The 14,832-nt window shown below is 36.2% G+C and overlaps 1 protein-coding gene across 1 annotated transcript; it reads right to left on the bottom strand.

Annotated features, from left to right (window-relative positions):
• Positions 1-2,272: 2,272 nt before the first annotated feature.
• LOC108712292 (gastrokine-1) lies at positions 2,273-9,368 on the bottom strand. The gene is made up of 6 exons (XM_041588155.1): positions 9,302-9,368; positions 8,705-8,746; positions 7,001-7,138; positions 6,707-6,817; positions 5,148-5,283; positions 2,273-2,498 (listed from the first exon to the last, which is right to left on the bottom strand). The coding sequence occupies exons 1-6, from the start codon at positions 9,311-9,313 to the stop codon at positions 2,395-2,397; spliced, it is 543 nt and encodes a 180-aa protein (XP_041444089.1). The 5' UTR covers positions 9,314-9,368; the 3' UTR covers positions 2,273-2,394.
• Positions 9,369-14,832: the final 5,464 nt, after the last annotated feature.

Below are 14,832 nucleotides of genomic sequence, written 5' to 3'. Positions count from 1 at the left end.
TTTGATGTGCGCTGGTTTTCGTGCAAATTTCTGAGTTTTCGGGTGAAAAAATCTGAAAAATCTTGAAAATCGGATGGAAAATCCGAAAAAATCTTGAAAATCTGATTTTTTTCCTGCTAAGCAAATTTTGGGGAAATTGTAATAATAAATAAGCGGAAAAAACCAGAGCGGATTTGATCGGAGTTTGTAGCAGAAAATATTGAGATCAATTTGGACTTTGATAAATAACCCCCTACAACATGTGTCACTAATAGACATACAACATGATAAAGCAATCATTTAAAAAAAATGTTGTCTCACTTAGCTGAGTCTTACACTTGATCTGTGTCCAACGCCAAATCTAAAATGTCAGGAAACATTAACTAACTGGGTTTTGATAGAATATTATGTTTCCTTCTTGGAGTTGAAACTTTTAACTTCAATCACTCGCCACAAGATGTCAGCAGATTTTTGCCTTTAAACTGGAATTTGAGTTGAAACAAAATTGTTTTTGAGCACAATGCTCATATTTAATGGAGAAGGGTAGTGTAGAGTAGAACTCCATAGCTGAATCATATTATGTCAAGTATAGCTGTACCTCTCTGCTATAGTTCCTTTTGCGTCAGCTTTTCCCTCTGACCAATGTATTCTTTATGAGAACATGAGTCAGGTACATAGCCACGTGTTTAAAATCAGTCTTGTTCAGTTGTTCATTGTCATCATCACACTGACATTAGTTTATCTGGGATGACAATGAACAACTGAACAAGGTAAGTGTAAGGTATTTTTACCTTTACATCCCCTTACATCCTAATGTTTCCAACTCCAGCTGCAGGACAAAGATCATGAATCCAGATTTAAACAGATAAACTGGGATTCTATTTGGAGGATTATTTTGCTGCAGCCACTGGTTTTGCAGAGTTGAATAAAGTTTGTATTAAACAATACAAAAACTGTTAAATCCACATTAGATCACATGACAACATAGGACCCAGTGCAGTCTGTATATTCTGATTATTAATCAGTCTTGCAGTATCGGCTTCTGGTAGATGTTATTTGACTTGTGCTGTTTTGATCATTTATGACGATTCCTAAGCAGCCCAGACCACACTGAGCATGTGCACATGTCTTGGTCTTGCAAAGATGTTTAACAAAGTTCCAAGATGGTGACCACCTGTGGCCAACCTTTAAATAATTTGTATGATTAGGCTTGTGGTGCAGTAAGTTCATGTTTATGTTTAGTATACAAAATGCAGCATTTTTAGCCTTATTCTATTTAGACTTTACTTCACCTTTATTTCCCAACTAAATTTTGAGGAAAATTATGTAGCTTATGAAAATATATTAGCTTCAGAGCAAGTTTACAAATTTTCCAGTTGCTACAAAGGACTTGGCTGCTGGAGAAATCTCAATGGTGCTTCTTTATTTATGACCATGTTTTTTTATTCCCAATTACGTTTTTTTTCCCGTAAATGTGTTTGAAAAAATGCCAAGACTTTATTTAAAAAAATAAATGGAGATCACAGCAGAAAGAGCAATCAAGCTCTTTTTTTTTTTTTGCAAAAATCACAAATAATAAATGAATTAATTTGCACTCAGCTCTCACTTATGTACAGGTATGGGATCCGTTATCTGGAAACCCGTTATCCGGAAAGATCCAAATTATGGAAAGGCCCTTACCCATCGACTCCATTTTATCCAAACAACCCAATTTATTAAAAATTATTTCCTTTTTCTCTGTACAGTTATGGGATTCATTATCTGGAAACCTGTCGTCCAGAAAGCTCTGAATTACGGAGAGGCCCTCTCCCCTAGACTCGATTTTATCCAAATAAACCAATTTTTTTCTATTCCTTTTTCTCTGTAAAGGTATGGGATCCAAACTAAGATATAATAAATCCTTATTGGAAGCAAAACCAGCCTATTGGGTTTATTTAATGTTTACGTGAGTTTCTAGTAGACCTAAGGTATGAAGATCCAAATTAAGGAAAGATCCATTATCCAGAAAACCCTAGGTACCGCAAATTTTGGATAACATGTCCCATACCTGTAATAGCAGTACCTTGTTCTTGAGCCAAACTAACATATACGGTAATTCATCCTTATTGGAAGCAAAACCAGTCTATTGGATTTATTTAATGTTTACATGACTCTCTAGTAGGTATGAAGATCCATATTTACCGAAAGATCCGTTATCTGGAAAATGCCAGGCCCTGGACATTCTGGATAATAGGTCCCATACTTGTACTCAGCTTTGATTTACATGACAAAGAAGCAATAAACAATAAACACCTTTTGTTGTATTTAAACCACTTTATTTACGAGTTAAAACATCTTTATTGTAAATGCATTTACAAGAATAAAGGGGAAAAAAGAGGCTATCGTAGTTAATCGTAGTGAAACAGAATGAAGGAGCTAGAGCTGCAGCTTCTGGCCATTGGGGGGTAACCCGCAGATGACAATACCCAAAATGTTAATAATGGAGCTCTTTATGCATTCGGTCTCATACAGGCTGGGATCTAGGAAAAAATGTTATAACAGCACAGTTTAGAAATATAAAACTGGATTTACTCTGGTTTTCTGTTTTTTTAAAAAACAAACAAGAACACTGCGTCAGTAGGGGCCCATATTATTAAGTCAGTGATTGGTCGTTGTATGTATTGTGCATTGTTGCAGACATGTTTCAGATAACTTTAATACATAGACAAACTGTACAACAGCCATTTAATTCCACAAATGATATTTGTTTTTGAATCCTGTAAAAAAAGGTCTAGTCGTCAACATATATATGGAACACATTTTTGTACTGTAATTGCAGGTGCTTTGCTATAGGTCGACTAGCTGATATTATCCAATTGACAGGCAGCATTGACAGGTCAGCTGTTTGAAAGTAAATATCTGATTGGTTACTAGACCTGTAGCTTAATATAGATTTCACACTAAGATTACATACTCATAGTTATTATTTTATTATAGCAATGTTATTATATTAATATAACAATGTTATTATATTTTTATAACAATGGCCACTCAGCAGGAACAGATTAATAAAATAGGCAACTAAACATACAGTAGGTTTAAAAACTAAAGCTACATCTTACTTAAATACAAACATAAATCTGGATAACTATATTTATTTTATTCCTATTCATTGTTGAAGTATCTGCAAGACATTGTGATATCCTGATAGCTAAAGGTTTAAAGCACTTATCATGGTTAACACCCAGACCTCACCCAGAACTGCAAAAATTACTAAAATGTACATTATATATATACAGATAAGGCAATAACTAGAAACATTGGGATCCCATATGAATTCTTTTGCACGCACCCATCAATTCCAGTAGACAATCAGAATTTGGGTCTATGAAGATGAACGACTACTTTGACTTGGGAAACTGCTGAATACTCTAAAAGTCTAAGTAATAAAAGCCACAACATTTGCTCCAGATCTAATAACATATAGCAACTCATTAGACCTTTGCTTCCAGCCAGGTATCCAGTAATTGCTACCTGCTATTGGCTAGTATACATAGGCTGCTAGAACCTGTGCAAGCTTTGCAGCTTTTATTATATTACCTTTCTTTGCAAATGTGATTTTCTACTACATGTTGATGCGTCTCCCTGGCAACTACTTTATGAATGTTGCATAAGCCTTTCTTTCTTTCTTCTGTGTCAATAGACGCCCTTGGCAGTGTCAATAACCAATAAGACTGCAAGCCTTCTTCTGCACGCGTAGGATCATTTGTGCATAGAATTAAGTACATGAGTTCTAAGCCTGTATGTCTCCAAACATAAGCTCAGTGTGTTCTGCATTTGCCCAATTGTAAAATAAATAAAGAGAAAATAGCTCCAAAAAATACATAATTCTTGAGTAGCCATATCTACACACTGGAAAGCATGATATGGGCTACCAGGCTCCTTGTTGCCAGGCAGTTTGCCGTAAGATGTTGAGAAATCCCACTAAGCTATTACGCCTTTCTCTAGTCTCCTTATGCTTATGGGTGTCCACCAAAGACGTCAGCTATGGACATTGGAAGACCAATGGGGCCTGAGATATGAATACTTCTCTATAGAAGAATCAGTCATAACCCCCTTACACAAACTCTGTCATGAGAAATCGCAAGTTCAATATAATGAACATTGGAAAAATATGTCATTAAACAAGCAAGGCAGCTTTCTTTTTCTTTAGAGCATTTTATAATACATCTTTGTGGTTTTTTTTTGTTTATAATGAAGATACAGACTTTTTGACCAGTGGTTATGCAAGGAAAGGTGTCAAAGATTAGAAGTAGATGAAGAAGATAAAAATCACTGCAGCCAGGCATGTTCATTGTTAGTTGTCAGGACAGAAGGTTTAACATCCAATGTTCCCACACAGCGAGATTCCCAGAATTTGCAGAATGCTGATAGAACTACATACACCCTTGCAGGGGCGAAAACAGAGCCGCGCCTGAGAGACCGAGAGGAGATTTAAAGTAACACCTACATATAACAGGTTTAAATATATATATATATATATATATATATATATATATATATATATATATATATATATATATATATATATATATATATATATATATAATACACAAAAGCTATAAATATCCTGTAAATTATATCCTTATAAACGGTGAGTTCTGATGTCATCAGTTATAAACGGTGAGTTCTGATGTCATTTCTGTCACATGACTCATTGAAACTTGTGTATTATAATAAATAAAGTACCCCCAGTTGCAAAATATTAGGATATTATAAGTTACCTCGGAGTTCCATGACCAATATAAAAACACTCGGCCTTCGGAAACTCCTCGGTAACTTATAATATCCCTATATTTTACAAGAGGGTGTACTTTATTCACTATATATATATATATATATATATATATATATATATATATATATATATATATATATATATATATATATATATATAATTTATTGCAGATAAAGTGAAGAATGTGGGAAAAAATAGGATCCTGAGGCTTTTGCACGACAAAAATATTGCACAGGTTGAAAAAGAATGTGGAATGTGAGGATGTGGAATGGACAAATGGGAAAGATTTAAGGCTATCCTGGGTCTAAAGCAAATTGATAGTGTCTAGATTATCAGGTTAACTAAAGCCAGTATGTTGAAAATGGTACAAACATAAATGCAGAACACTCACCTTGCACCTCTGTGGCGTGGTAAGTAGGGATGTTATTGCACAGAGCTGTTATGTGCTTGCCAAACTGTGCCACGTTCCTCACTTGGTTCTTTGTCACGGTGTAAGTCATGGAAGGTGGAGGAGGAGCATTGGTTTTCTAGAAGATAGTTGACATGTTTAATATTTGGTTGCTTAGAACTATTAGGGACATAAAATCTAAAAAGGTAAATTTGCATATAATTATCTAGATCTGAATTACTATGGTTTTGTTTGTATCACATTTGTTTTTTCATTTAAAAAGCTGCCCAGATTAAAAGCATTTCTCAGATACAGTAACCGTTTTAGTTTTCTAGCTGTAATGTTTTTGTCTTGGTAGTAATTTTATTTGCCAGGGGGTTATCAAAAGTTAGTATTTGCTCAATATTAGTTGATGTGCCTTAAAATAGTCATAATACACTTACATTTTACACCAGATTGTTGTTATTAATACATGTTATAGGGCAAGCCTAGTTATAAGGCGTTTATCTCCCAAATGGTAACACAACAAGGCCACACTCCCATGATATTATCTAATAACAAGTGAATAATTCTCATCACATCAGATCATTGTTTACAAACAGCTGACCAGTGAATGCGATTTGTGGACTGGTTGTTATGGGTTACTAGACCAGCAACAATTGTGCAGCTTTTACAGCTCACAGCCTGTGTAGCAAGGGAAATCCTACCCACATTATACTTCAGAGCAAAAATGCCAAATCTAAGGGGGTGCTTAAAGGAGAAGCAAACCCTAAAGTTAGAAAAAACACTACCCCCTTACATAGACCCTCCTCCCTCCCTCCTCCTCCCAGCCTAGCTGCTACCCTGGGCAAATGCCGCTAAGTCTTTACTTACCCCTCTGTGCAGATTAGTTCATCACCTCTGTCCCACCCACATACCACCCTAACTCTGCCCACTCCCAACCCGACTTTTGTCCCCTTCTTCGCCGGTAATATAGTGGCTGGGGAGGAGGTTTTCTCATTAGCTATAGAGGAAGCAGACCACATGGTCCGGGCACCCTGTGGCTGCTGGTCTGCTTCCTCTATAGTTACGCCACTGCACACAATCTATGTGTATTTTATTGTCAGTAAGCCAATGCTGTGACAGTATTGCTTTAAGATTGTTTAAGTCTAGCTACCCATGACAAAAACACTTCCAAAGAGAGAACCAAACATGAGAAAAAAGAAATTGTTATGAACAACGAGTATCCCACAGACCATAAAGGCTTAGGATCTGTAATTTTCGAAGTTACCAAATGTAACTGCAGGCTAGTAACACCATGTCATGTCACTAAGGACATCTTTAATGCAGAGGCCTATAAATCATCTCATTGAGAGAAGTATTAGCCCTTTCCAAACTAGAACAGTTCTTATCAAAACAATCCTTTTCATTTATTCAATTCTTAGAAATGATCAGTATTGTTTTATTTTATAGTCGATAAAGCTATATTGTCAGAAAGCACAGACTGTTTTTGTTAGCAAGTGTTTGATCAACATCATGATCAGTTGTACAGGAACATACCCCAATAGACATGCTGTCATTACCTGTTTCTCCTGGCTGGCTTTGCTGAGATATTCCAAGCTGGGGACCACATTTCTGTTTATCCTGCTAACTACACAAGCTTTCTTGGACAAAAGGCGGACAGCAAAGAGACCCTGGAATGCATCAAAAAGCCCAGATGTTTAGTTGCTTTCTTAGTGTAAATGCAGAAGCATATTCATGTCTAGAGCAACATGGACCATAGAACCCTTAGCTACCTGCACTCGGTTGTCCAGTTTAACCAGAATTTCTCTGCACCTAGCCTGACTGCTTCAGTACACCAACCAGGAGATACTTACTCGGTTGTAGTCCCACATGGTGTTCCATGAGTCCATACCATTGTACTGATTCACATTAGCAACATTATCATGGTTATCTATGTTGACTGTCTGATGGACATCACTGCCGACGTTTCCCTTATTCTTAATGTCAATATTCTGTTGAAATAAACATTTGCCATTTAGTACTTGGTAATACACTGCACATTTTCTGCTTGAATCTTATGACGTATGTGCAGTCTAGTGTGTAGAGGGCCATTTGTAGTCTTTATAGGTATGTTAATGATATTTAGGGATATTTTGTCTATTTTCCTTTATTATTGCAATTGTTTTTGTTGGGGTGTTGTTCAAGTTGACACTGGTATTTGTTTTAAAAATTGCATGTGTAAATAAGGTGAAATATATCACATGCAGGTACAGGTATGGGACCTGTTATCCAGGATGCTTGGGACCTGGGATTTTTGGTTATTTGAATCTTCAAACTTAAGTCTATTAGAAAATCATTTAAACATTAAATGATTCCAACAGGCTGGTTTTGTTTTCATTAAGGATTAATTATATATTAATTTGGTACAAGGTACTGTTTTAATTTGTTTTAATTCCAGCGAAATTCGCAAAGCGGCGAAAAATTCCGCGAAACATCGCTGGGGTCTCGTTTTTGAAGATTGCTTCTGTTTTTGATGCCAGCTCACTCTATTAAAATCACCAGACATCATGTCTCTCTACATGCAGGATTTGTGCAAAAGGCAGTTATTTTGTTAGATTTTGTTTGTACTGAAATCAGTTATTTGAGTGAGCTCTAATTCATCTGCTAGGAAAGGAAGCCCCCCTATAAGATATATTGGATCATTCACCTGACACCCAACTCCTGAATGAAGAGAAACAGATACCGAGAGAGGGATACTGAAGATAAACTGGATTATTTCAGAAACATGCAGAATATTTAATTGATTGTATTTAGAAAGTTTCTAATTTAGCATGATGAAGTTTATATTAAATTTTAATGTTCACGATAGTTCCCCTTTAAGTTTTAAGCACAGAGCAGGAGAGGGGGGGGCTGAGGCAGGATCGTCCCTGTAGGTCAGTAAATGAAAAGCACACTTTATTGCTAGAACATGTTTATAGCAACCGTTGTCATGTGTTCCAGAGAGGGCATAGCTTTATATGTAATCCTGCTTATCACCCCTTAAGATCTGAGGCATTTCCACCTTAACCTCATTTTGCTACTAGTTGTTTGAGCATTACAGTGGTTACCCTGGTGCTCTTAATGCTTCAAGTTATTGGGTGGAAGGTATTATGGAGCATATCCCATTGTTCTTCCATCAAATTCAGATATTATATAATTGATTGTCATTGTGCAGGTGTGGGATCCATTGTCCGGAAACCCATTATCCAGAAAGGTCCAAATTAAGGAAAGGCCATCTCCCATAGACCCCATTTTATCCAAATAATCCAAATTTTTAAAAATAATTTCCCTTTTCTCTGTAATAAGAAAACAGTACCTTGTACTTGAGCCAAACTAAGATATAATTAATCCTTATTGGAGGCAAAATCTGCCTATTGGGTTTATTTAATGTTTACATGATTTTCTATTAAAATCCAAATTATGGAAATACACGTTATCCGGAAACCCTCAGATCCCAAACATTCTGCATAACAGGTTCCATACTTGTACCAGCATCATTTATATGCCCATACCCATGTATAATGGGGTTGTGTACTTACATCAGTAGCAAAGGCTACAGCAAGGAGAGACGTGATCAGAACCTGCAATAAAACATAACATAACATTTTGAGCCTTCTTTTTTTAAGAAGCACTTTTTTTAAAAAAGTATAGAATTTTTAGAAACTTGATATATCTGTAGGATTCTATCAAATATATAATATGACTGATACAACTGCAAAAAGTAATCTCAACCTATGCAAATCATCAATTAGGGGCTTATTTACTAAAATCTGAATTTATCTCATAATTAAAATGAAAGATTGATCAAAATCGAATTTGGGCTTTTTGCAGCATCAGCAGATAATAAATTTAGAAAAATTTTAGGGTTTTGTTTTTTTTTTCACCAAAAATTTGCCTTGAAAAGCCCGACCAGATAAATTCAAGTTTAGTAAATAACCTGCTTAATGTTTGTAGACATTTGTTTTGTACAGAAAGAAGAATAATTACTAAATATTTTGCTATTATTATTTGCTAAGCATTAAGATCAAACCAAGTTAGTGCATTCACGGCTTTGCATTAGGGTTTAATTAAATTGAGTAATGATTTCTTTAATTAGCTCTAATAGTGGTGGGGTGGGGGAATAGCCATTTACTTACTAAAGCCTTCATTCTGCCAGGAGAAGAGATCTCTAGGAACAGAAGATTTCCAGAAATCTTTGGCGAATATATAGGAACCCTATATAAATATGTTGGTCCTTCCTATTTTGGAGAAGGTCCATCTCATTCTGACTCATGGAATGATAATATTATCAGTAGTATCTCGCTAAAATTATTTAAATATTGTCAATCCTAAACAAACAGCGATAAGGCTATCTGATTTGATTACATATAAAACAAGTTCAAGTATTAAAGATGTTATAGCAATGGGCGAGGTCAACTCCCAGAAGCAGTGGTGTAACTAGATGTTACTGGGCCCCACAGCAAATTCATTTTAGGGCCCCCAGCATATCCAGATCTCGTTAATGGGAACCTTGTGAGGTGAACAGTACCTTTGGATGCACAGGTGAACCCTGTGAGTTCCGGTGTTCACCGATGCCCTTTTGGGGCCCAGGGCTTTCTGCTGCGGAAGTCAACAGGTAGTGCGTAGCCAAAAGCGAGGTACCAGCAGGGATGAAGAGAAAACATAGTCAGGATCAGGCAAAGAGTTCAAGGCAGACGACAGAGTCATAGTCGAATTATCAGGCAAAGGATCAAAACCAGTAAGACAAAAATGCAGAATAACGCTTGAGCAGGAACAGATAAACTGAAGCCTAGCTTGGGCAGAAACAAAATGGCGATCAGGGCTTTTTAAACAAAGATTGGCGCCAAGATTCTCGAATTTGGCCCTCCAGAGTGACATCATGACATCGGCATCATGACGCCGGCGTCAGGAGCCCAGCGTCAAGGAGCAGGGTCAATCCAGAAGTGCACGCCTGCACACAGAAGCAGACAAGGTGCGACGGGAGGTAAGAGCCGGGTTAGATCTCTCGGCGCGCCTTACAAATATATGTTAAAATTGCTCATTAATTAGGGCCTCATGGGGACCCCTGTACCTCCTGGGCCACCCCGCAAGGTCTGCTTCCTCTGTAGTTACGCCCATGCCCAAAAGCTTCCTTTACTTTGATGGCCCCCTGCTTATCTAATTTCTGCCCACCAACAAACATCCGTTAATTGTGTTTCACTGCTGTGATTACTGAGGGCATCTATATTTCTTAGAACCTTCGTCATTTTTCCCCTATTAAATCTACAGAGATTGCATAAAAATCTATACAGATATGGTACCTGTTATCCAGAATGCTAGGGACCTAGATTAAGGGTTTCTGTATAATGAAACCTATAACTGTAAATAAATGTTTGAGGTTTTTTTTTATTAAAATTTATATAATTCAGACCTTCTAGATGGTTAAAACCTGGTGTCTGGTAAATGTTTAAAAGTCACTTGAGATAAAAGTTATTGAACAATAGATTTATGGATTGTAATTTGCACTTGGTTTAACACGCCAAGCTTGGACATTTCCCATAAACGGCAGACAATGTGCTTTAATGAACAGTATGAGAAATATAGTTATTTAAGATTAGGGTTCTATGTTTTTACTATTAAAATCTGAATTTGTACTATTTATTTTCTTAGGACTGGAAATTCCTAATTGCTTTGCTATATATATGGCTTGTAAAAAAGGGAACAAGTGAATGGTTTATTGGCTGAATAACCGAAAGGTTCACTTTTAACTTTTAGGGGGTTATTTATCAAAGTCCGAATTTATCTCAATATTTTCTGCTACAAACTCCGATCAAATCCGCTCTGGTTTTTTTCATTTTATTATTACATTTTCCCGAAATTTACTATGCGGGTCTGATTTTCATGATTTTTTCAGATTTTTCATATGATTTTCACGTTTTTTTCAGGTTTTTTACGAAATCCAGCGCACATCAAAAAATCATTGGGACTTGGGGGCCGATTCATTAACTTCGAGTGAAGGATTCGAAGGTAAAAAGCTTCGAATTTCGAAGTTTTTTTGGGCTACTTCGACCATCGAATGGGCTACTTCGACCTTCGACTACGACTATCGAAGGATTCGAAGTAAAAATCGTTTGACTATTCGACCATTCGATAGTCGAAGTACTGTCTCTTTAAAAAAAAATTCGACCCCCTAGTTTGGCAGCTAAAAGCTACCGAAGTCAATGTTAGCCTATGGGGAAGGTCCCCATAGGCTTTCCTAAGTTTTTTTGATCGAAGGATATTCCTTCGATCGTTGGATTTAAATCCTTCGAATCATTCGATTCGAAGGATTTAATCGTTCGATCAAAGGAATAATCCTTCGATCGTACGATCGCAGAATTTGCGCTAAATCCTTCGACTTCGATATTCGAAGTCGAAGGATTTCAATTCCTAGTCGAATATCGAGGGTTAATTAACCCTCGATATTCGACCCTTGATGAATCGGCCCCTTGATCTTTTTCGGATCCCCTTACAATTCAAATTCTGTGCAATTGGCAATAATATAATCTTCTGGTCAAAGCGGATCCTTTTCAGAAAGTTTGGGAAATCCTCATTTTTCTAAACCTAGGGACAATTCTGCTTATATAACTTCATCCAAGACTTTTTAACAGGAATTCATTGATTTGGACAAAAGACTTCATTCTAACACAAAATGATTTTTACTGGGTTTTTTCAATTATTTATTCACAAAACATATTGATAATGAATTTGTAATCAGACTGATTTATACAATAATTTATATGAATTATGAATTGATGCAGATTAACTTATTATATATAGTGATGGGCGAATGTATTCGGCAGGCGCGAATTTGCGGCAAATTTGCGTGATTCGCCGACGGCAAATAAATTCCCGAAAAGGCAGCGAAAATTCGCTGTGTCAAAAAAATTTTTTTGCCATTTTCGCCAAAAACGGACGCTGGCGTCAAAAAAACGGACGCAGCCCATTTCGTGAATTTTTCGCCATTTCGCTAATTTAGCGTGAAATTGACAAATTTTCCAGCGAAGCAAAACTGTGCAAATTCGCCCATCACTAATTATATATGGATTGTTATAACCTATGAATTGACGTTCCATCTACATGAATTGGTGGTTGGTGCTCAATTGAGAAGACTGATGTTTTGAATAAAATTGAATGAATTAATGGGAATTCTACTGAGTGCAATCTGAGACCTTGTAAGTCTAAAACTACATAGAAGCTTGTTTACATGAACTATAGTAGTGTTTCTGAAGCAAACACACCAGTTTTACCAGTACAGGGCAGCACTACATGATATTTTCATTCCATGGTCACACTTTTAGTTTTTGGTGTTACTGTTCTTATAAAGCCACCCATTTTTCCTCTTACATGATGACAATGGATCAATAGACTGGGGCAAATATTGCAGCCACACTGACACTCTGGGGCCGATTCACTAAAAACTTCGAATTTCGAATTGTTTTTTGGGCTACTTCGACCTTTGACTACGACTACGACTTCGAATCGAACTATTCGAAGTAAAAATCGTTCGACTATTCGACCATTCGATAGACGAAGTACTGTCTCTTTAAGAAAAAACTTCGACCCCCTAGTTCGCCATCTAAAAGCTACCGAACTCAATGTTCCCCATAGGCTTTCCTAAGTTTTTTTAATCGAAGGATATTCCTTTGATCGTTGGATTAAAATCCTTCGAATCGTTCGATTCGAAGGATTTTATTGTTCGATTGAAGGAATAATCCTTCGATCGTTCGATCGCACTATTTGCGCTAAAATCCTTCGACTTCGATATTCGAAGTCGAAGGATTTTAATTCCCAGTCGAATATCGAGGGTTAATTAACCCTCAATATTCGACCCTTTGTGAATCGGCCCCTCTGTATTGCAAGTTCTATCCCCAGAACCCAAAGTCCTGAAGAAGGCAGTTAATTTTATTGAATTAACTGTAATTTTAGAGCTACAGTAACCCAGTAATACACCCCCAGCTCTTCCCAGTGCATTAGACGTCATTATGCTTATTATAGCATACCATATTATAGCAACCTAACATCAGGTACTTCATAAAGAGTTGGTTCTGTAAATTTTGAGCTGCTGTATTTCCAGAAATAAAACGTTTTCAAATAAAACATTTTCGACTTATTCCAGGCTATCAGGTCATGGCAGTGATGCTTCAGCAGGTGTTACAAATTGCCATCCAAGATGCCAGTATCACTTTAAACTTCGAACTCTATAAAACATTGCATAACACCTTGTAAAAAGTGGCATTTTCACATTAAAATTGAAAATAAAGCTTTTTTGAACAGGTCCATACATTACCATTATATCTCTATGTCCCTTTTGTAGCACATGAAGCCTACCCGCTCAGTAGACCCTAAAGTTATACTTTATTTACTGATACTGAAATCAAAATGCTGATAATGCATTAACAGAGATCGCAAGTACAGTCTTCAGGAATCAGAATAAATATGTAATTTCCATTTGTCATCCTAAATTATCTGATGTTGCCCAAGAGAACTTTTAGGTATGTGTATTTACACTAGTTGAAAAGCAGTCAGTGCCAAAGTGAAGTATGTACAGTAACTCACACATTCAGTCATGACCATAGACACCTGGAAACAGAATCTCACAAGTTGTATTATTAAAGGGGGAAATGAAGGGTCAACTTTTTTTCGATCAGGCTTCGACTTTTTTGGGCTCTATTATGCAACAAAACTGTGACAGTTCCAAATATGAAAATATCCAGCTAAAAGCCTGTCCAAATCATGTAGAAGTCTGAAAATCTTTCTTTGATTTGTGATTTTTTTTTCGTGCGGTTTTCTTTTATTAAATTTAGATTGGTCCTTTTTTTTGGAATTTCGAGTTCATGTGAGTTTATAGAAGTTTTTAGAAACTCCCATGAACTCAAAATTCACCCTTGATAAATCTGCCCCCTATTGTATAAAGATATCGAGCAAATGGCAGGTCACTATCTATTTAGACTGTTGGCCAACAGTTATAGTCAAATTCACTAATTGATTATGCTTCTTCTTTATGTCCTTTAATTTTTTCTCTATCACCAGTTTCTTTTTTTTATCTTTTCCAGATGTTCTATAGCGTTTGCCATAAATTAGTTTGAGTGCTGATATGTTACACATTCATTTTTTATATTGTCTGATAGAATACATCTAGCTCTTAATGAAAACTCTTAGTACGGTCTTAGAAATTGATTTCTGGGAAATATATATATGTAACTAACCTAGTATTCCCGTCTTAAAAGTTCACTAGTTTAAAATAGTATGCTAATGTAAACCTAATTGTCAATGGCATTTATCTGCTTCATTTATCATCTTATTTACCATATTTTTTCAATATTCAAAGATATTCATAGAACTAGATGTGGGAAACCTTATCTCACTGTTTATCACATGAAAACTCTATTAAAGTCTAACGGAAGAAATTCAGTTAGGAGAAAAGTTTTTTCTCCTCAAATGTAATCTCACCTATAAGTTTCTATCAATTTGATGAAAAATGCTTATCTCTAGTGATAGGCGAATTTCTCCCGTTTCGCTTCACTGAAAAATTCTTGAATTTTCCGCAGAATTCAGGAAACGGCGAAAAACTTTTGAAAAATCGTGAAATCTGAAAGTTCATGAAAAAATAGTGCAATTCTAACGTTTTCACAAAAAAAATCAAGCA

The sequence above is a fragment of the Xenopus laevis genome, chromosome 3S (genome assembly GCF_017654675.1).
Source record: "Xenopus laevis strain J_2021 chromosome 3S, Xenopus_laevis_v10.1, whole genome shotgun sequence".
NCBI lineage: Eukaryota > Metazoa > Chordata > Amphibia > Anura > Pipidae > Xenopus > Xenopus laevis.
This window is presented reverse-complemented; position numbering and strand designations above follow the sequence as displayed.